The sequence below is a fragment of the Urocampus carinirostris genome, chromosome 9 (genome assembly GCF_059441175.1).
Source record: "Urocampus carinirostris isolate Australia breed hairy pipefish chromosome 9, RoL_Ucar_1.0, whole genome shotgun sequence".
NCBI classification, from domain to species: Eukaryota; Metazoa; Chordata; class Actinopteri; order Syngnathiformes; family Syngnathidae; genus Urocampus; species Urocampus carinirostris.
In genome coordinates, this window is record NC_142357.1 from 24,085,110 (window position 1) to 24,106,538 (window position 21,429).

Below are 21,429 nucleotides of genomic sequence, written 5' to 3' on the forward strand. Positions count from 1 at the left end.
TTTTTCTATCATTTCTTTGTCTTTCTTTCGTCTATCGTTGTCTTTTGATCCCCCTCTTTCTGGCACTATCTATCACCCTCTCGCTCTTTTTATATCTTTCTCCATTTCTCTGTCTCTTTCTCTTTATCTCTCGATCTCTTCTTCTCGCCCTCTCTCTTACTCTCTCTCGTTCCTTGCCACTGGAATCGCTGCAATGTCGCAGAGCAATTGCAACGAGGGAGAAGTGAAAATGAAATTCACTTCAAAGATCGTGTGTGTCCGCCTGGCACCACTTTTCAGTTTCCGTTTTGCTTCGCTTTGACGCTTGAGCGCGACAATATCGCTCTTTCTCACCTCTCTATGCGATTTAGATTTAAAAAGTAAAAAAAAAAACGTTTAGTACAATGCCACAGAATCGAGGGGAGCGAACCATCTTGCACCGAATCTTTCTTTCGATAATACACTTCCGCGTTGGCGACGGGGCGAAGTGGGAGGGGGATTTCCATCTTGAGCCCCCGCGAGCACTCGAGCTAAACCTGTTTTGCTTTCGCTCTGGACCGCAAACGCAACCAAAAGAAGTTCTCACTTTCCCTTTTCCGTAGAGGAAATAAATAAATGAATTAACAACAGTCCATTTTCTGCAGCGGCGGATGTTATTCCGACAAAATCTCCCCGAAGCGAACAGGTGAGAGCATTTCCGCATATTAGCAGCACCGTTGTCGGACTTTTTGGGACTGACTTGTAGAGCGGGCGCTGCTCCTTCCTTTCTCTTTCCCTCGTAAGCGAAAGTGTTGCTTCTTTTAACACTCCCGTTCGTTGACACGAATTAACTTTCACTTTTGGATTAGTTGGTTTGCTCTCGCCAGAAACGAAAATAATAGTTTAAGTGGGAATGCAGTTGTCACTTTCGTTCGTGTAACATTTAAGTGTCGTTTTCGAATTCGGGAAATGCGAGCTTTTGGTATTCTCCACTATTTCAAGCATACCCGTTAACCCCAAGCCAGTTGTTCCTCTAAATGTCAATTCCCCTTATTAAAGATTAAAACACAACGGGGCACCTATTAACTCACAGCAAAACAGGCTAAACTACAAACAAAATTAATTTGAGTTTATTTTCCAAGTTCACAACAAAAGCGATTCTTTCACCATATTTCTTAGTTCTTCAGTAGAGGAATGCTACAAAAATACTACAGAACTGTAGAAATAGTACAAGAATAAATACTTCAAAAATCCCTTTACAAAATGCCTACTTCAGAATCACGTCAAGAACATTGTACTACAAGAATATTACAAAAGTCCTACTATGTAAATAGTAATCTTTCTTGAGAAATACTCCAAAGCACAACTACAGTAATGTTACAAAAATACACCATTGCACTACTACAAAAATATGTATGACAAAATACTACTGCAGAAATACTACAAGAATCCTACAGAAATAGTATTTTAGAAATACATCAAGGATACTAGAAAAATACTACCAAAGGTCTACTACAGAATTACTGCAAAAAAGCTACTGCTAAAATATTGCTAAAATACTACTGTGGAATTTCAAGAGGGATACTACAAAATACTACCATTCAAATACTACAAATTACTATAGAAATACTTTAAAAATCATACTACAAAAATCACACTACAAAAATGCTACTAAGGAAATCGTACAAAATTACTTCAAAAATCCTACTAAAATACTACAAGTATAATAAAAAACAACTGCAAAAACACTACAAGAAGACTACAGTCTACCTGGTACATACATACTAGTTGGGTACTACTGCAGGAATACTACAAGATTCCTACAAAAATACCACTGTAGAAATACTACAAGAGTACTACAGAAATTCTACTAAAATTCCATTACGTAAACAGTACGAAAAAAAACTACTAGAGAAATACTTCTACATAAATACTAGTTAAGTACCACTGCAGACATACTGCACGATTCCTACAAAAATACCACTGTAGAATTTTTACAGATATTCTACGAAAATCCCACTACGGAAACGGTACAACAATCCTACAAGAATAATAACAGAAATGCAGTACTACGGAAATACTACAAAAAGACTACCCCATAATTACTAGCTAAGTACTACTGCAGAAATACTACCAGATTCCTTCAAAATACCGCTGTAGAAATACTACAAGAATACCACATAAATTCTACTAAAATTGTACTACGGATACAGTACATAAAACCTACAAGAATACTACAAATACTACAAAAAGACTACTACTTAAACACTATTTAAGTACCACTGTAGAAATACTACAAAAATACGAAATGAATTCCATTAAAATTCCACTACGGAAACAGTATGAAAAAATCCTACAAGAATAATACAGAAATACTAGAAAAATCATCCTACGGAAATACTACAAAAATAAACCTACTACATACAGTAGATACTAGATAAGTACCTCTGTAGAAATACTACCAGATTCCTACAAAAATACCACTTTAAAATATTACAAGGATACCACAGAAATTCCACTAAAATTCCACTACAGAAACAGAATGAAAAAAATCCCACATGAATAATACAGAAATACTAGAAAAATCTTCCTACGGAAATACTACAAAAAACTAATACATACAGTAGATACTAGATAAGTACCACTGCTGAAATACGACCAGATTCCTACAAAAATACCACTGTCAAATATTACAAGGATACCACAGAAATTCCACTAAAATTCCACCACGGAAACGGAACTAAAAAAATCCTACAAGAATAATACAGAAATACTACAAAAATCCCACTACAGAAATGCTACAAAAACACTACTACATAAATACTAGTTAAGTACTACTGTAGAAATACTCAGAGTCCTGCAAAATACTGTAGAAATAGTAAAAGAACACTACAGAAATTCTACTAAAATCCTACTCTAGAAATACTACAAAAACACTACTGCTGAAGTTTTTTTGTATTAACCACTTGTTAAAACGAGTTTTTATTTTGAATCTTCTTTAAGCCAAATTATATTTTGGTATTTGAGTGTTATTTTTTCTTGGAAATGATGACAATAAAGTGAAACTTGTACGTATGATTTCTCTTTCTCAGTTTTTCTTCTGCAAAAGACGTAAACTTCCCATATTGTGCAATCTGCCTGTTTGCGGTGGTTAAATTAAACCCGAGTTAATAGTTAAACCATTAGATATTGATCTTACCACTTCAACATAACATTACACAAGTGTTTGTCTAACTTTGCTGTGAAGCAAAAATTCTCCCATGGAAATAATGCAAAAATACTACTTTTACTAATACCCCAATAATACAACAACAGTGATGATACTACAAAATACTACATTAAAAATATCACAACAATCCCGCAGAATACCACAAAAACCCTACAAAAATACCACAGTAGAAATATTGAAAAGTGCTTCAGCAATACTACAAAAATGCAACTGCAGAAATACAAGGATTCAAAGGAAAGGCTACAAAATTTGATTATGGAAATAGTAAAAATCGTACTACAGAAATACTGTACTTCAAAAATATAACTACAAAAATACTACTTCTACTCATACTCCAAAAATAAAAATGCAATAATAATACTACAAAATACTACTTTAAAAATACCTCAAGAATCCTACAAAAATACAACAGTAGAAATACTAAAAGAAGACTATAGAATTACTACAACAACAACCCCACCACGGAAATACTGCAAAATACTACTGCAGAAATACAAGAATACAAAAGAAAGGCTAGAAAAAATTATTATGGAAATAGTAAAAATCCTACAAAAGAAATACTGTACTTCAAAAATATAACTATAGTTATACTACAAAATACTACTTCTACTAATTAATAATATAAATACAGTAATAATACTACAAAATACTACTTTAAAAATACCTCAATAGTCCTACAAAAATACTCCAGTAGAAATACTACAAGAAGACTACAGAAATACTACAACAACCCCACCACAGAAATACTTCTGCAGAAATACAAGAAGTCTAAATTATTATCTTGTCTAAGGTTTTTCATCATTTGTGGTGACCGTTTTTCATGGTGTAATAGAGAGAGAGAAGGAGACAGAGAGAGACAGAGAAACCCTGGGGACGGGCGGACTGGCACATGGACGGACAGACATGGAGTGGGACAGACACGGGGACAAAAAGACACGGTGGACAGACATGGAGACAGACAGATATGGGGATGAGAGACACGGGAATGGAAGGACAGAGAGACATGGGAATGAAGGGACGGACGCACGGACTGCCGGACAGACACAGGGATTGAAGGAGAGACATAAGGACGGACACGGGGACAGACAACCAACATGGGGACGGACGAACAAACACTGGGATGGACGGACAAACATTGGGACAGACGGACAGAAACAAAGACGGATGGACGCAGCGTTTAGGCATCATGAAGAAAGGAGCGGGACAAATACTCTTCACAGTGGGATGTAGGAGAATGCAGAGCAGGTGTCCGGTCACAGTACATGACAAAGACACTATAATATGAATTGGCCATTTAGCATCACAAAAAACAATTGAGTTGAATCTTGGCTGTGCGAAATGTTCCTCAGTGGTGCTGAAGGCATCCATTATTTATTTTTATTTTTTTCCTAACTCAATATTTTTTTTAATTGAAAAATTTCCAGCAAAGGAGTGAACCAGGGATATATGAAGTGGCATGTTGATGGCATGTAAATAGGGCAGCTTCCCGTGGAACTCTCGTGTGCCCTTGCACACTGGTTGAAAAACACACTAGAAGACCTGTGAACAATTAAGAACATACCAGTTTACTATGTGGTTTTGATTGTGTTTTACCCAGTTTGACCTGTTATGCTGGCATGCTGTGCCATGTGCATGGGGAGTGTCTCTGTTTTATCTGGTTTGACTGACACATTTCGTTAATAACTGAAACGTAGAAGGGTTAAACTCCGCTTCTGTTTGTTTGTTCTTAGCTTTATAAATGTAGTTTCATAAAGATAATGCGTGCACGTGCAGCAAACTCGGGGCGTGGCTCATCCACTAGTTAGATTTTCTTCTTCCTATCCTGCGGTGTAAGGCGGACGTAGATGAAGCTAAAGGGTCAAGCAGGAGTGTCAAACTCATTTTAACTCGGGGGGGCCACACGATAGAACAAACATTCTCACGGGGGCCAGACTAGTGGCTTGAGGAGAAAGAAAAAAAGAGAGAAAGAAATAAGAGGATGAGAGGGAAAGAGAAAGAGAGAGGGTGGGACAAAGAGTGAAAGGGAGAAAGGGAGAGTGAAAAGAAAGAGAGAAAAGAGAGAGGGAGCGACAGAGAGGGAGAGAGAGAGATAATGTGACAAACAAAAGAGATAAAATAGAAATGTTGAGAGATGGAAAGAAAGAGATCCAAAGAGGGTAGAGAGAAAAGAGAGATGAGGAAAGAGAAATAGAGAAAGAGAAACGAGAGAGAAGGAGAAAAGGAAGAGAGAGCAAAAGAAGGTACAAAGACACACAGAGAAAAAGGATCCAAAAGAGAGAGAGAGAGAGAGAGAGAGAGAGAGAGAGAGAGAGAGAGAGAGAGAGAGAGAGAGAGAGAGAGAGAGAGAGAGAGAGAGAGAGAGAGAGAGAGAGAGAGAGAGAGAGAGAGAGAGAGAGAGAGAGAGAGAGAGAGAGAGAGAGACAACTAGAGGCCTCTGGCTTTGGCAACATCAAGTGGACACATTTCAACCTGCAGCTCGTTTTTCTCTCGCGCTTCCCTCAGTATTGTCTCGCGGGCTGGATTCAATCCCTTAGCAGGCCTGATCCAGCCCGCGTTCCGCCTGTTTGACACCCCTTGGGTAAAGTATGGGCGTCTCCGGTAAAGGATGAAATGTGGGACTTTATAAAAGGCTAGGTTCACTTTGCAATTCCGATTTTTTTGGGGTGAAATCCGATGTGTTTGTGACATCGTTTGCATTTCCAAGTAAATCATCTGTGACTTCTATGCGATCTCCTGTGTGAACGCCACTACGTCCCGTATGCGCAGAAGAGGACACGCAATGTGTCCATTGTATGCGGAAGTACTCATGGATGCTAACGCCGATAGCGTATCTAGCGGCTTAAAATTTATTGGCTACTGGAGGCTGAACAGAATTGTCCCCCCAAATATAAATTCAATCTAAAACTTCACATGCCCTACATTTAATAGTTTCCATATTTTCGTCCGCCGTGGTGCGTTGATTTCTACGCTACGCGGAAGAACATGGAAAGCGAGCAACTGATTAATTATTTGAAGGTTCACAAGTGTAGAAAACTGAAAAACGAACTCCGACATGTTTTTATCCGTGTGTTTTACTTTGTAATCAACCCTTAAACAAACCACAGCCAGCAGCAGAGGGCACCCACGCTCTGTGTAAATAGAACCAGCTACAGCGACTGCGTGAAATAAGCTAGTTGAATTTTGGGTGATGTGCTTGAAATTGTTGCCATGTTACCTGGCAGTCTGACTCGATTGACAACGCATTCAATGAAGAAAAATAAAACAAGTCTGACACTCCTGCGCTGATGGCTTTGCTTCGCCATTGCATTTCTTCTTCCCTCCTAACTAACGGCAGCTGGCATTAGTTTCTTTAGTGTTGTTACGAGCGTCGCGTCCAAGAGGACAGGTAGAGAGACCAAGATGGAGAAATTAAAAAGTGGCTTTGAAGGTCCTCAAAAAGTGCTTAAGTTTGGCCATTAAAAAGATGTACAAACTTTGTAAAATGCGCAAAAACTATATGCCAGTGGAACCAAACTAACTTTTACTGTTTTTGTTAAACAAGAAAATAATTATAAATCATCAAAATCATGTGTGACATTTTCACTTTATTTGATTTACTTCATTATTTTCACAGTGAATTCTTGACCAGCTTCTTCAAACAAAAATACTTATTCAATATATTTCCTTGTTCTACCTTATGAGCGGATAATTAGTTTATAAAAAGAAAAAAATGATCTTTGCTGCCACCTACTGACGTGGATAAATGTTACAGTTTAAGTTTGTTGGAAAAGATTAATATTACTTTTCTCGTGGCAGACTAGAAGAGGTCTAAGGGCACACTAGTGACTACACATTGGAATCATACATTACTTTTCAATTACCAAAAATTCTGGACTATAAGCCTCTACTTTTTTCCCTAACTTTTAACCCTGCGGCTTATTCAGTGATGCGCCCAATTTATGTAATTTTTCTAACGGCCGCTAGCGGCGCTCGAGTGTTGCTACCATTAACTGCCCTGTCAAAGCTATATTATTATTATTATTAAAGCTTTGGAAACTCTCTCGGTGTACAGTCTTTCTTTGTAAATATGTGTAACCCATGTATAATATGTATTTGCAACTGTATATTTTTGTAATGTATTTGTTTTTTTTTTTTAGACACTTATTCTGATATGTTTTGAACGAAAAGTGAGGGGCGGAGCAAACGCGGGTTGCCGAGTTTAAGTGGGGACCGCTAAAGGTGAGGGACAGACAAGGAAAGAAGGGGGGTAAAAAGTTGGTTAAAGAAAAAGGGGTTGCGTGAGTAAATGTGTTCATCTGATATATTTTTCCCACCCTTACCTTTGGAAATATACACTTTTTTCCTTGTATTACTTTCAACGGGACCCGGACTCTGCAGGTCTGCATCAAACCTTAAGTACCGGTATCATTTTCCCTTCATTTTGCCGGCTGTGATTTTTGGACTGTGGACTTTAATGACGGATATTTAGTCTCAATCGCGGGACTTGAAGTCGGGTTTGGGTCAATTTTGTGTTTGTGTTACATGTTTGAATGTGGGCGCATGCGGCTTATATACAGGTGTGGCTTGTGTATGTAGAAAATCGGTTTTCCTCTTAAAATATGGTGGGTGCGGCTTTTAATCAGGTGCGCTCTATAGTCTGGAATTTACGGTAGATTCTTTTTTAAATGAATGCAAAAAAAAACGTCAATTTCATAGTCCAAATTGCTAACTTAACATCTTTCCATTTTTATTACATGTGAAAGAGCGAAGTGTGGCGGCAAGAAGCCTCGCCTCACTCGAGATTACGCAATCGCTCTACTGGATTGAGGTTTGTAATTGGCAAAACTGTTTCTCTTACTTCACAATGCCAAATTATACTTTTCATATGAAGTAATGGTGTTCATTATTGGTGTTTTTGTCATTTATCATTGTTGTGGTTATTATTTTTAATTGTATTTTTATAAACACAGTTGAGGCACCTGCCACTCTACCGAAAGCAGGACCGATTCTGCCGTAATTTGAAATAAATGTATAAATAAATAAAAAATTCCTATTTGCCATATGAATAAATGAACACAAAACTAAAACGTGTAATACCTACCGAAAAATATATAACATCAATGTAATTTTTTATCTATGTAGTCGTTTATTTACTTCGGTATTTATTTGGTCTATTTGGTCGTTTTTTTGGTGCGTATTAAATGTTTTCATTTATTTTGTCATGACAAAATGTTATTTAAATGAGGGGGCGGGTCAAACTGTCTGAGCCTTCCACCTATTGGTCGATAGGTGTAGTAGCTGATTTGTGTTTATCATTGATACACTAATAGGTGATAAGCTCCTTATTTAAATATGTGAGAAAATGAGCGAGGAAACACGGGACGGCACACACGACAATGTAAACGACAACACACGACAAAACACACGTCCAAATAAATTACAAAACATACATCAAGATAAATCATGTTTAATCGTATTGCCCTTATTCACAAGGACACACGACAAAATACACGACCAAATATGCAACTAAACACACGAAAACCCCCCCAAAAAAACATGATCAAGTCAGCGACAATTCACGCGACAAGATTTGTGAAAAAACACAACAAAACACAAAACAAATTACAAAACTCATGACAAAATACATAACATAACACACGAAAACACAGAAAAACAAAACCTGTGACAAAACAGTTGCAAAGCACTCAATAAAACGCACGACAAAATACATGACCAAATACGTGACAAAATATGCGACAAAATACGCGTCTAAACACACGAAAAACACAAAAGAACTGAAACACACGACAAAACTAATTACAAACCACACAATAAAACAAGACAAAATATGCGACTTAATACACAACAATATAAGCAAAAAATATGCATCAAAAGAAATGAAAAATCCCACGACAAAATACGCAACAAAATACGCGTCTTAACACACAAAAAAACACAAAAAACTGAAACACACGACAAAACAAATGACAAACCGCACAATAAAACACGCTAAAATACACGACCAAATACGCTTTAAAAGAAATGACAAAACCCACGACAAAATACACAATGAAATACGCGATTAAACACACAAAAAACCCACCAAAAAACAGACAAAACAAATTACAAACCACACACACTAAAACCAGACAAAATACAAGACCGCATACTCGACTAAAGACTCGAAAAACACACAAAAAAACACACGATAAAACACACAAGAAAATACATGACCAAATACGCGACAAAATACACAATTAGATACTTGACGAAACACGTGAAAAAGCGTGACAAAACACATGTGAAAATAAACTACAAAACTCTCACAAAATTAATTACAAAACACGCAACAAAATACCTCCCTAAATAAAAAAACAGAAAAAGTACCAAAGTAAATGACAAACTGCATACAAATATGAATACATTTCTTTTATGCCCTATACTACGGAATTGCGTGATTTATTTACGTGTTCCTCTATTTACATGGCATATATTTGTAAGTATTCATTTCTACATTATTGTACCTAGAAAAAAACGAACCAATTTCTGACTGAACATTCTCAGTATTTTTCCAGCTCATACTGTCCAAAGAATTACTTTTTATACCGACCTGAACGTCTTATGTGAAATCTCTTTGTTAAAACAGCAGAATGCCAGTGGATCGAATGAGGATGCGGCCGTGGCTGGAGGAACAGATCAACTCCAGCCAGATACCGGGCCTCAAATGGGTTAACAAAGTAAGAGCTGTCACTATAATGTACTTATTGGAAGTATTTCGGTGCGTGTGTTGTTTAATTGTGAAAGGGGAACATTTCCTGTTAGTCTCAATATGTATCGCATTTATTCTCACTCCTGCTGTTCCTGGATAACATTACCTAAGATGCGTTTTCTTCGAGGGAAGAAATCAATTAAGAAAGTTCAAGAAATGTGACCAATTATACAACTTCCATATACCTAAAGTGGAAGTGTGTATTATTTAGTGCCTCCTAGCGGTAAAAAACACTTCATTCTTTTAAAAAAAAACATGAATCTTATCATATAAACGGTGGCGGTTTTGGGCACGGGCAAGGACGGCGATTTTTCAGTGACACACGAGAACTTAATAATAAAAAGAATATAAGTCAATTTTATGATTCTATGTTATTGTTCCCTTTGCAATTTTCGATTATTTTTTGCCATTTTAATGCATGTATTTGTTCAAGCATCGTTCGATAATTATTTGCTATTTTTAGGTATATAGTATATTTATATTTTTTATTTGAGCATTGGTGGAATTTACAAATATATCTACCTCTTTGTATTTATTATTTAACCATTTTGATGTATATTTGCCATTTTTATGTATATAGCGTATTTGTATTTATTATTTAAGCTTTTTTGATAGATATATGCCACTTTTGTATTTGCATTTGTTCTGCATTTACATAGCGCTTTTCAAGTCAATGAAGACCTCCCAAAAAGCTTTACAATGTGCTTCACACTTTCCCTTTTACACACACTAACTAACCGATAGCAGCGTCAGCCATGCAGGGAAACTACCTGCTTATCGGCTCATGTTGAGGTTTTTGAGTTTTTCCTTGCCCTCATGTTGGTCCCAGATCAGGGGATGGTGTAATAATAGTCTGAAATAATAGTCTGTGCAATAACCTGTGCAGCCCTTTGAGACTCTTTGTGATTAAGGGCTATAAAAATAAAATGGCTTGACTTGACTTAAAAATCAGGCATTGGATTTTTCTTTTTAGTTTATCTCTCTCAAGCTTAGAATGACTGGCCTAATGTAAATAGCGTATTTATATTTTTTAGTTGAGAATTTGTGGAATGGACTAATATATATGTACCTCTTTTATGTGTGTTAAATATCTGTCTTAGCAATTTTTTCGGGGGAAAGGGGGCTTTGGGGGGGCTTGGAGGTGGTCTTCCCCAGGGAGTAATTTAGTGTAGAACCGCCACTGGATATAAACGTGCATTTTTAAAAAATACTCATATGTTGAGAAATTTGGATTGATTTCACAATAACACGAGGCTCATCCAGAGGGAGACAACACTACACCAGAAAATCTCAATGTTAGCTTAACATTAGCCAACCGGTCACGTAGCGCTCGACTGTGATATGAAAAAAAGTTGCTTATATTTATGTTTTAGGAAAAACGAATCTTCCAGATCCCTTGGATGCACGCAGCTCGTCATGGCTGGGACTTGGAGAAAGACGCTCCTCTCTTCATGAGATGGGCCATACATACTGGTAAACGTGATTTCCGTCACCACTGTAAAGGATAGTCTCTTAACTCATTTAGTGCCATAGAGTATAAATACGTTTTTAGAAGCATTGTCCCTTTTTTTTGTTCTATTTAAAAAATATATTATGAAGGCTTTAGGGAGAGGGATTGACTGTCAGTTTTTTTTTTCTTAGCATTATTTTGCCAAGGCAAATGAAAACAGGTCTGTGACTCACTTTAGGGTCACGACCTACCAGTTGAGAAACACAGGTATTATGTAATGTGTAAATAGATAATTTTTAATAAATACATTTTAGCATTCTAATAATTGTGCCCCTTCATATCTTTCTGATGTAATTTCTTCCTACGCTTCGCTCAGAAAACACTGGTCTACTAGTGATCCCAAGAGCCAAGAAGAATTCCGCAGGTTTTAAAGCGATCTCTCTTTGGGCCCTGTGGTGTAGAATGCTCTGGCCTCTGGGATGGAAGTGTTTAAATCAAGGCATGAAAACACACTTATATTCAGTAGCTAATGAATGTTGTTGTCCTCATGCTGAGATTTTTGAGTTTTTCCCCTGCCCTCGTGTAGGTTTTAGACTAGGGGATGGTGTAATGGTAGTCTGTAGTCCGTACAACCCTTAAAGACTTCTTATGATTAAAGGCGATACAGATAAACATGACTTGAGTATCAAGCCTCTAAAAATGATTACTGTATGATTAAAAAAAGGATTGATAGCAGGAGTGGCTTTGATGAGATCCATATCCACACATTAAGGAGCCCCTACTGCCTAGTTTTGCTTCCGGTATCCAGTGCATCACAGTGTGTAGGCCGAGTATGAGCAGTGAGGTGAGAAAAGCTAAGACATAAGCACAGACAGTCAACGCTTCAAAGCTTTCTTCCTCCTGGACCAAGAAGCATGACCTTTCGTGCATCTCCATTGTGATCAATATCATGTGATCATGTCACCTGAAACATTGGGCACTGAAAAGTTCCTGCAAAGTTCATGCATCGTTAATGCATAAGTTCAGTGTTCTTGCTTTATAATGGTATTTTGTAAGCAAAGTGCCCTTGTGTTTATGGGAAGAATGGTTTAGATATTGAAGGTATTACAATTGGAAAAAGAAAAGCACCAAAATCCTCAAAAAAGTGGTCTGCTCCCAACGTCATGCTCATCAAGAGTTTATGTGAACCCTTTCAGTCCGGTTTCCATCCATGCCACAGCACTGAAACTGCACTTATAAAGATCATCCTCAACCTACGTGCCGCCTTTGACACCATCTACCATTCCGAGCAGACTCTCTTCACTTGGTGTATCCCAAACCCCCTCCAATGGTTTCATTCGTACCTCTCTGGCCGCACTCAATTCATTCAACTCAAGTCCTTCTCCTCTGACCCCTGTCTAGTCTCCTCAGGTGTGCCCCAAGGCATGCCCAGGGGTCGCATCCTCTTTATAACCTACCTTCTCCACCTTGGCGATATCTTTAGGTAATTCGATATTTCCTTCCACTGCTTCGCGGATGACACCCTGCTTTACCTTTCCTGCAAACCCAACTCAATTCTCCCACCACCTGACCTCAACTCTTGCCTTTCTGAAATAAAATCAAGGTTCATCGTCAACTTCCTAAAACTGAACCGGAATTAAACGGAACTACTTCTCATTGGCACCAAATCCACCCTCACTAAAGTTGACTCCTTCTCTCTTTCTGTTGAAAATTCCTTAGTAGCTGGGTATCATCCTCGATAGCACACTCTCCTTTAATTGTCATATAAATAACATCACCGGTCAGCCTACCTTCACTTGCCCTCCATCAACCGTCTCCGCCCCTCCCCCACCCCACACACAATAGCCATCCTCGTCCACAACCTTGTCACCTCAAGCCTCGATTACTGCAATTCCCTCCTCTACGGCTTACCTCAAAAGTCCCTCCATAGACTTCAGCTGGTCCATAACTCTGCTGTAGGCATCATCACCAAAACCCTCTCTCGCCATCACGGCACACCTGTCCTTCAGCATCTCCACTAGCTCCCAATCTACCATAGAATCAATTACAAAATCCTGCGCTACACCTACATGGCCATTCAACCTTGCCCCTCCCTGCCTCTCCGACCTCCTTCACACTGCCACGCCATCCCGCACCTTCACATTCCTCCTTTCCACTATACCCACTGCCCGCCTCAGCTCCGTGGGGAGCAGAGCTTTCAGCCGCTCTGCCCCCAGCTCTGGAAATCATTGCCGCCTGACCACCTTTAAATCCGGAATCAAATCTCACCTCTTCAGACTTGCCTATTCTTGACCATACCCCACACACCGCCCCCTTTTAACTCTGTGTTTTTTTAATTATTTACTTGTTTTACTCTTCGTTTATTGTTGTGTCCTACTCATATGTACAACAACCTTGCGTGTTCTGTATTATAATTATTATTAAAAAAAAATGCGTCTGGTTACAAAAAGCCAATTTTCTCAGAAGTTGTCCCTGAAATTTGTATTTTCAAGAAACTTAGCAATGTTCAACTGTTGTTTTCTAAACAATGGTCAAAGCTAGAAATATACTTATTATTCTAATAAAAGATGAGGGTTCTAGCTTTCCTCTCATATGTCCTATGCCTATAGAGATAATGAAGGGATAGAAACGTCTGGCACTGAATGAGGTAGAAAAAAACAACTCACTAGTGGCGGGACATTGTGATTTCCTCAAAATGTTGCAGCATGTCTCATAGGTGTAGGACAAAGAATTGATTCTCGTATATAGTTCTCCCCAAAATCAATCTGCGTGACCTTGTATCCGGTATGTAAAGATGTGCGAAATTTTTACATACCGGAGTGTATGATTTAAGTTGCTTGTTTTTCTGGAAGAAACAATCAAATCGCAATCACCAACTATATCAAATCGTAATTATCGAGAACGGTGATATAAATCGATATCGGCACCTTAGTATCCTAATCCAATCTCATGTGTCGTCTCTGCATAGGTAAATACCAGCCGGGAAAAGACCGTCCGGACCCCAAGACGTGGAAGGCGAATTTCCGCTGTGCCATGAACAGTTTGCATGACATCGAAGAAGTGAAAGACGAAAGTAACAGAAAAGGAACGAATGCCTTCAGAGTCTACAAGATGTTGTCTTCTTCAGAGAAAAGCACAAGGAAAGGTTAGTGTGCTGCTCATCACCAACCAATACGTGACCTAAAACATTCTCGATTCAGTCAATATACCAGGTGATTTTTGCTATTTTGACTCATTTCTGAAGGTCTTGAGATAATTTAGTTTGGTGGCTATATAGGCATAAGGCTTGAATCCTCATATGTCATTAGAAAAAAGTATGTTTCCAGTTTTTACCATTGTTTAGTATAGAACAGTTTCTTGAAAATGCTCTGAGGAAATCAGCTTTTTGTAAAAAGATGCAGAACTTTCACTTAGATGCTTTTTTGTGCACATTCGGATTACCTCCAATTTCTAAACAATGCTTTCCAGAAGCAGAAGAGAACTTTGCTTGCAAAATAACATTTTATAACTTATGCATGAACAATGTACAAACTTTGCAATTTCGGCGCCTGAGGTTTCCGGTGACGTGATCACATGATTCTTGTCACCATGGTGATCGGGTTCCCTGGGGCTACTGCGTTCCTGCATTAAATGTCATCCGTTCTGACCAGACGATGACGATGTGACTTTGTCATCTTTTTTGAGAGGAATAAGCTCTGTTGATGAGTTAACTTTTACTCTTTGTTCATATCTCGCAACTCTCATCAAACATCCTTACTACACCTATTCGCCATATAGGGCTGTCTACGCACTCTTATTCACCAGATACAGGAAGCAAAACTAAGAAATTAGGCTTCCTCAAAACAGGGACAAAGATATGCTCATATCCACTCTTGCCATCGAATGGTGATTTCTACTGAAACATTCTCAGAGGCTTGATACTTACCGATGAGCCGTGCCGAACTCTTAATTTGTTTAAAGTTAATCATGAAAAACATATTTTCCTGTTTAAGCACTCAGGGAGATGAAAATGTATTTACATGTTATGGTATTGAAAGAGTTGATCTTAAAAAAGATCATCTCTAGAAAGGGTCTCAAACTCAATTGGGTTGGGGGCTGCTGAAGCTAGGATCTGGGTGAGGTTGGGCCAAATGGGATTTTCCAAAAAAAACAGCACTGATAAAAAGATTCCGCTGTTCTTAAAGGGACAGTGTTTTATAGTTTTACACTAAATGTTGTTGTAATGGGTAGTGCAACCAAAATGGAGTCACAGGAAGACTACAAACTACGGAGACTGAAAGTGAGCAGAAAGCACCCTTTTTTCATTTATTACCCAGCCTTTGTAGAAGAAAGACAAAAAAAAGAGAAAAACATTTTTTTTTTAAAAAAGGATAAAATAGCGGGAGGAAGAAATGAGAAAAAGGGGCAAAAACGAAAACGGGAATAAAAAAAGGAAATAAGGGCATTAAAGAGAAAAAAGGCAGAAATGGAAAAAAATGCAATCTCCTTTTTTCTCAATTATTTTTTGATTTTGAGTTATACTTTTAGTCTTATATAAGTTTTTTTATTTTTTGGTCTTTTTTTCTTTACTTTTTAAATCTATTTTTCTTTTCTATTTTCTTAATTCCCTCCCTTTCAAAAGTAATAAGGTGCATTTTGGTCACTTTGAGTCTCCGTATTTCGTCTTCTTCCATTGAGCTTTTAGCACTCGTCTTCGGTGGCACGAAATAATACAGCGACATCTACCAGGGCTGCGAGTTCGAGACCCCTGATCTATAAGCAGCATGTTCCTTTACCCTTATCTCCTTGGGCTGTATTAAACGAAGGATTTTACTTTTTTTCATCTAGGAAAGAAGAGAGCCAACAAAGAAAGTCGGACTGAAGCAAATAAAGAGGTAGATGGAACAATTACAGCAATACTATGTGCAATACTTGCAAGCTAGCAATGCATTTGTACTCATATACTACTTGGCAAAGATACTGTTGCTGAGATTAAATTATGGCTGAGTGGTGACGATTTCCAAACAAAGCTTTTTGTTTTGCCGTCCCTCAGGGAGTGTCCCCGTCCCCGGACCGGACACCGCTCCTCGTTCATGTCGTTCAACTTGAAAACTTCAAGCAGGAATCCATAGATGGGCTTCAAAGGTCGCACGACATAAAAGGTGCCATCACGGTGCTGACAAGTCATATTTCAGATACTGCAATCCAGGGGTCGGGAGTGAGAGAGTGAGAGAGAGAGAGAGAGAGCATATGATGATTTGATACAATAATAATAATGCCAGAGCCTGTGTCCCATATCGACAAACATACCACTTTAAGCTTGTCTTGCTACAGTTACTCAAGATTGTTGAAGTTCATTTTGACCTTCGTTTTTTGTCATGGTTTCAAAACAAGGTGCACGCAGAGCTCTCTTGTAAAAATGTCACAAAAAACTCCAAATGAAAAGTTTATGGATGTGTTCCCCTTCAGCGCAGTGTGAAAGAAGGTCCTATGTGTGCAGAGATCCGGACAGCCCGACCGCTCACCCAATCAAATCCGCCATTCCCACCACTGACCCAATCAAATTGCTCTGTGTGCTTGCCTGCTGTTTTTTTGTTCTGTGGGTTTTTGTCATAAAGTGTCTCAACGGTGAACATACATTATCTAATGCGCTTCCATTTAAAGGATTCTTAGCAACGTACAGCCAAAACTGGGTATGTTGTTGTGAACTGTAGTCAAAACTGTGCCCTTTCTATACCGGACCGAAGATTTGTTATTATCAGTATTGCGTTAGCTATGCACGGACGAAACTCCACTTTGAGCATATCTTAATTGAAAGGCTGCAATTGAATTTTGTACAAGTAGCCCGCCTAAAATGAACAACACTGTTTCGGCCATGATCCACTATCCCTGGTCGATTATTTCCAAGAGCGGGGGATGAGAAAGCAATTCTTTATCCTGCGTAGAGGCTCTGAAAAGCACCGGTACATCTGCAATCCATTATCCCTGATCTGCTAATGCCGTAATTTTGTGGCTTTTTACATACTGCAGGAAGTTCTGGTCCCCATTAATTATAATAAAGAATGGATCTCTTTTGTGTCCACGTGCAGATGATCCCGACGAAGAAAGTCAGGTGCCGTTCGTCTGTCAGACCATCGAAGTGAAAACGGAGAACGAAGAGGAAACCATCAACTCATCTCATCTGTACCCTTTTCAAATCTCTCCCGTGTCTTCATACGACGGTGAGAGGAAACTCCAGCACGTCACCTTTTTTTAGGCCAGAAAACGCGAAAAGGGTTCAAATGCACACGTGATAAGCGATTAATTGACTTTCAAGCTTTAAATGTTGAAGTAAGGTACAAAAGATTACTGGTAATTATGAAAATAGGACAATACATTGTGATGCTGTTTCACATGGAATGGTGATATTTTAAAATTGTGTTTGAGACCGAGTTGAAACGTTTTGGTCTGGAGAGGGACGGGTGCCTCAGGAAAATGGACCCCCTACGACCCTAATGGTTAAGGGAACCATTCAGCTGCTATAACAGGTCTTTCGTTGCATATAATTTTATAGAGCAATTACTTAATGGCGCACACAGTGGAGCTGCTGCACAAGTGGAAATAAACAAGTGTAATATCACTTATGATGTGTTTGCTGTCAGGAAGACACTTCCTTTGTTTGTTGAAGGACTTTAAAGTTAGCCCAGGCTAATGAAACTAGCCTAGCTTGGTTAGGCGCCAGCGCTACTCAGTAGGTTGTTGTTCTGTGGGTTTTTGTCATAAAGTGTCTTAACGGTGAACATACATCATTAAGAGTTAGTTTAGTTAGAGGTAAGATCTTGGGCCGGGTTCAGGCTTAGAATGTCAATCATTAAATTGGACCGGCCGTGCTTCTCTCTTGACGTTTTTTTCATTTCCCTTTCGTGGAGTATCTGCACAGTATGCACTTACTTAAAATCAAGTAATCATTTAGATAAACACATAGTTAGGTAAGCATTTTCTTTAACTCAAAATCACTCAATCCAATTGTATTCCTCCTCAGTATTGGGGTAAAAGATGCGCGGCTTCCTCCTTCCGCTCCTTCACATCACACGTCATTTCTGCTTCTTGCCAATAGCTTACAACCTCAAACTTTCTTTCTGCTTTTCTGCCAAATATTTCAGTATTTGCAGCCTCTGCAGAATCTAATTTTCTTTTCGGTGCCGTTTCGCTCACTTTCGCTAGTTGCCGGCGGGAAAATGCGCACTTTGGCGTGGAATCGTTCATTTTAGCGCTGCACTTGCAGTGCACACTTGATTCCAGGGACTCGGCCCTAAGTGAACCCCTAGCAGCCTAGTTCAGCGAAACGAACAGTTTTGCGCTCAAGTACGCACCGCCGGAGTAAAGCTTCGCGTTTACTTTGGCGGAAAATTAAAGTTTCAGGTAAATTTCGGGCTCAGTTATCAAATCGAGGTAATCAGTCGGGTTTGTTCAGGTTCGGGTTTACACACCCGCGAGTCGGGTCGAGTCGGGCTGAATTTTTTAAGCCCGATCTTACCTCTAGTGTTGGTGTAGCTTATTTGCGACTGGCTAAAAATAGCTGCTAGCTAATAAAAGGAATTGTTTGAACATTAAACTAATTATACTAGTCATTTTTTATATTAGCATGGTCATGTGAAAAAAACAACTTAAATACTTTTTTTATTTTTCAGGAAAATGAAAAAAGTATTATATCCCTTTTTTACATGAAAGCAAAGTTACTCTCAATAATGACATATTTTATATAGCATATTAATATTTTTTTATGTAAACCTGTGATTTTCATATAATGAACAAACCAAAATATATTTTTTTCCCCATGACAGTGACAATATGCTTTACAGTAATCCCTCATTTTTCACAAGGGTTACGTTCCAGAAATACCCGTTATCTGTTATTTTATACATATTTTTGAACAATGATTAAACCTTAACACACTCTACGACGCATTAAAATTAAAGATCAAAACGTTTTCACAGGCTAAAGCAATATCTGTATTATTTGTTATTGCAACATCCATTTTGGCCTGGTCATCCTGTAAGGGGGACTACCTCATGTGCGGTCCCTTCTCAAGGTTTCATTTACCTCATGTTGAGGTTTTTGAGTTTTTCCTTGCCCTCATGTAGGTTTTAGATCAGGGGATGGTGTAATAATAGTCTGTAGTTTGCAATAGTCTGTGCAGTCCTTTGAGACTCCTTGTGATTAAGCGCTATACAAATAAACATAACTTGACTAAAGCATTCATTTAACAAAAAAGTACTGTATACGGTACCTGCAAGCATTTATTTATTTTTTACCAATACCTACACTCATAGGGACTGGTTAGCCAATCAGAATGCAGAACACAATACATGAGGAAGATCTGTGAAGCAGTGAAAGCATGAAAGGTTAACTTCATTATCGGGATGGATTACTGTGTTACAGATTTAGCAAAAATCTTGTCTGGATTCTCAAACTTTAGATCGTAGTTACATCGTATTTTTAACCGTTATCATCAATTGATTTTCTGACCAAAATATTATAAATTGCTATTCTGTGCATAAAGTGAAATGGATTATATCATAGCTGAATAGTTGCCGGAAGTTGCTAAATCCGTTGACATAATTAGTCAGCAAATGACTCATGAGTGGAAATACCACGGGATGCTTTTTTTATTGTTTCTACATTATTTAAACCTTCAACAAGGCTCACAGTTAGATTGGGTTTAGATCATGGCTCAGGAACCTATGGCTTGGATCTTTTCATAAGTTCATATGGCTCGGAGATAGAGTGGAGCCTGCATAATTAAATTATACATTATTACTTATTACACTGTTACATTTATGGACATATGTCAAACGTGTAGGCCTAAATATTAAATAAGGGTTCAGTCCAGAATATATCGGACAGAATTTTAACTACAGTTTACAGTCAAGGTGTCACACCAACAGACCGCGTTTTGGTGGTAAATTGCCAAATAATCCTTTATATTAAGGCTCATTAAACAGTCTGTGTTCATTTCTAAGACACTTTATGATGAAAAGCCACAGAACAATTTGTAAACGCCTAGCTTTTGCAAAAGCACCTAGAGTAATTTCATTGGGTGAGCAAAAGGAATGGGAGGAGCTACACACAGGGCGTGCGCACTCCTCCTACTTGCCTACCGCTGTCTGCATTGTAGGTGAATACGTCTGTATTGTTCTCGTTTGCAGTATTTTGTGACATTTTACGAGAGAACTTTGCTTGCACCTTGCATTGAAACCATTATTTAGGACAATAATGACGGTCAAAATGAGCCTCAACACTCTTAACTGTGGGAGGGAGACACATTTTAACCTGTATATTTATATGGGGCACAGGCTCTTGCATTATTCATATTTTATAGATCTGATCAAATCAAACATTACGCAGTGTATTAAAATTTGCTGAAAATTAAGCTTTCGTCTGGAGAGCGGGTTTGTTGTTTTTGTTGAATTAATGTCTTAAAATATATGGTGTGGCTCTTTCAATAAAATAAATCAAGAAATTTTTGTTTTTATGGCTCTTTGGGTCAAAAAGGTTCATGCTCCCTGGTTTAGATTATTATTGGTAATTTTAACACATGGAACATTAAAAACTATCTCTTGTTCTTACATTGTTCATTTTCATGTCAGCACATTTTGCCGTTGTTCTTATCTAATCTACATTTGGGAAGTCGGTGCTTAAACTTGTGAAAGAGGCCATAACTGCTTAACAGACGTGATTTTAGTGTTAGATCTTCAAAGGAATAAGCAACGTGTCATAAAGAAAACATAGCATGTTGTAATTACTATGTGACTTTCACTTGCATTAAAAATGGTGGTTGATCTTGTCTGCTATTTTTTGGGACTCAATTTTAAAAATAATAATTGAGCGTGTGCAATTTTTAATTCCTTTTTTGTTTCTTCACAGGCAGCGACACAGAAAGCGACATCGAGGACACCAAACCGGTGAGGCTGCTGTCTGACTCAAATGCGCACACCCCGAACGCACCACGAACGCACATTCCGAGGACGGCCTTGTCCAGGAACCCTTAGTGTCAAACATTAACAGTTGTACTTGATTGCTTAG

General features: G+C 38.3%; 1 protein-coding gene across 2 annotated transcripts in view; it reads left to right on the forward strand.

The window, feature by feature from the left end:
• Positions 1-449: 449 nt before the first annotated feature.
• irf2b (interferon regulatory factor 2b) overlaps positions 450-21,429 on the forward strand; it is a 30,866-nt gene continuing 9,886 nt past the window's right edge. Inside the window, exons 1-9 of one of the 2 annotated variants that reach the window (XM_088343330.1) lie at positions 450-664; positions 7,930-7,994; positions 9,816-9,903; positions 11,309-11,408; positions 14,354-14,530; positions 16,213-16,259; positions 16,418-16,526; positions 17,454-17,585; positions 21,271-21,308. In XM_088343330.1, the coding sequence (XP_088199456.1) occupies positions 9,817-9,903; positions 11,309-11,408; positions 14,354-14,530; positions 16,213-16,259; positions 16,418-16,526; positions 17,454-17,585; positions 21,271-21,308 (690 nt within the window). In that variant the 5' untranslated portion in view covers positions 450-664; positions 7,930-7,994; position 9,816. Of the gene's footprint in view, positions 665-7,929; positions 7,995-9,812; positions 9,904-11,308; positions 11,409-14,353; positions 14,531-16,212; positions 16,260-16,417; positions 16,527-17,453; positions 17,586-21,270; positions 21,309-21,429 lie in introns of both variants that reach the window. The other variant, XM_088343328.1, reaches the window with a different exon arrangement.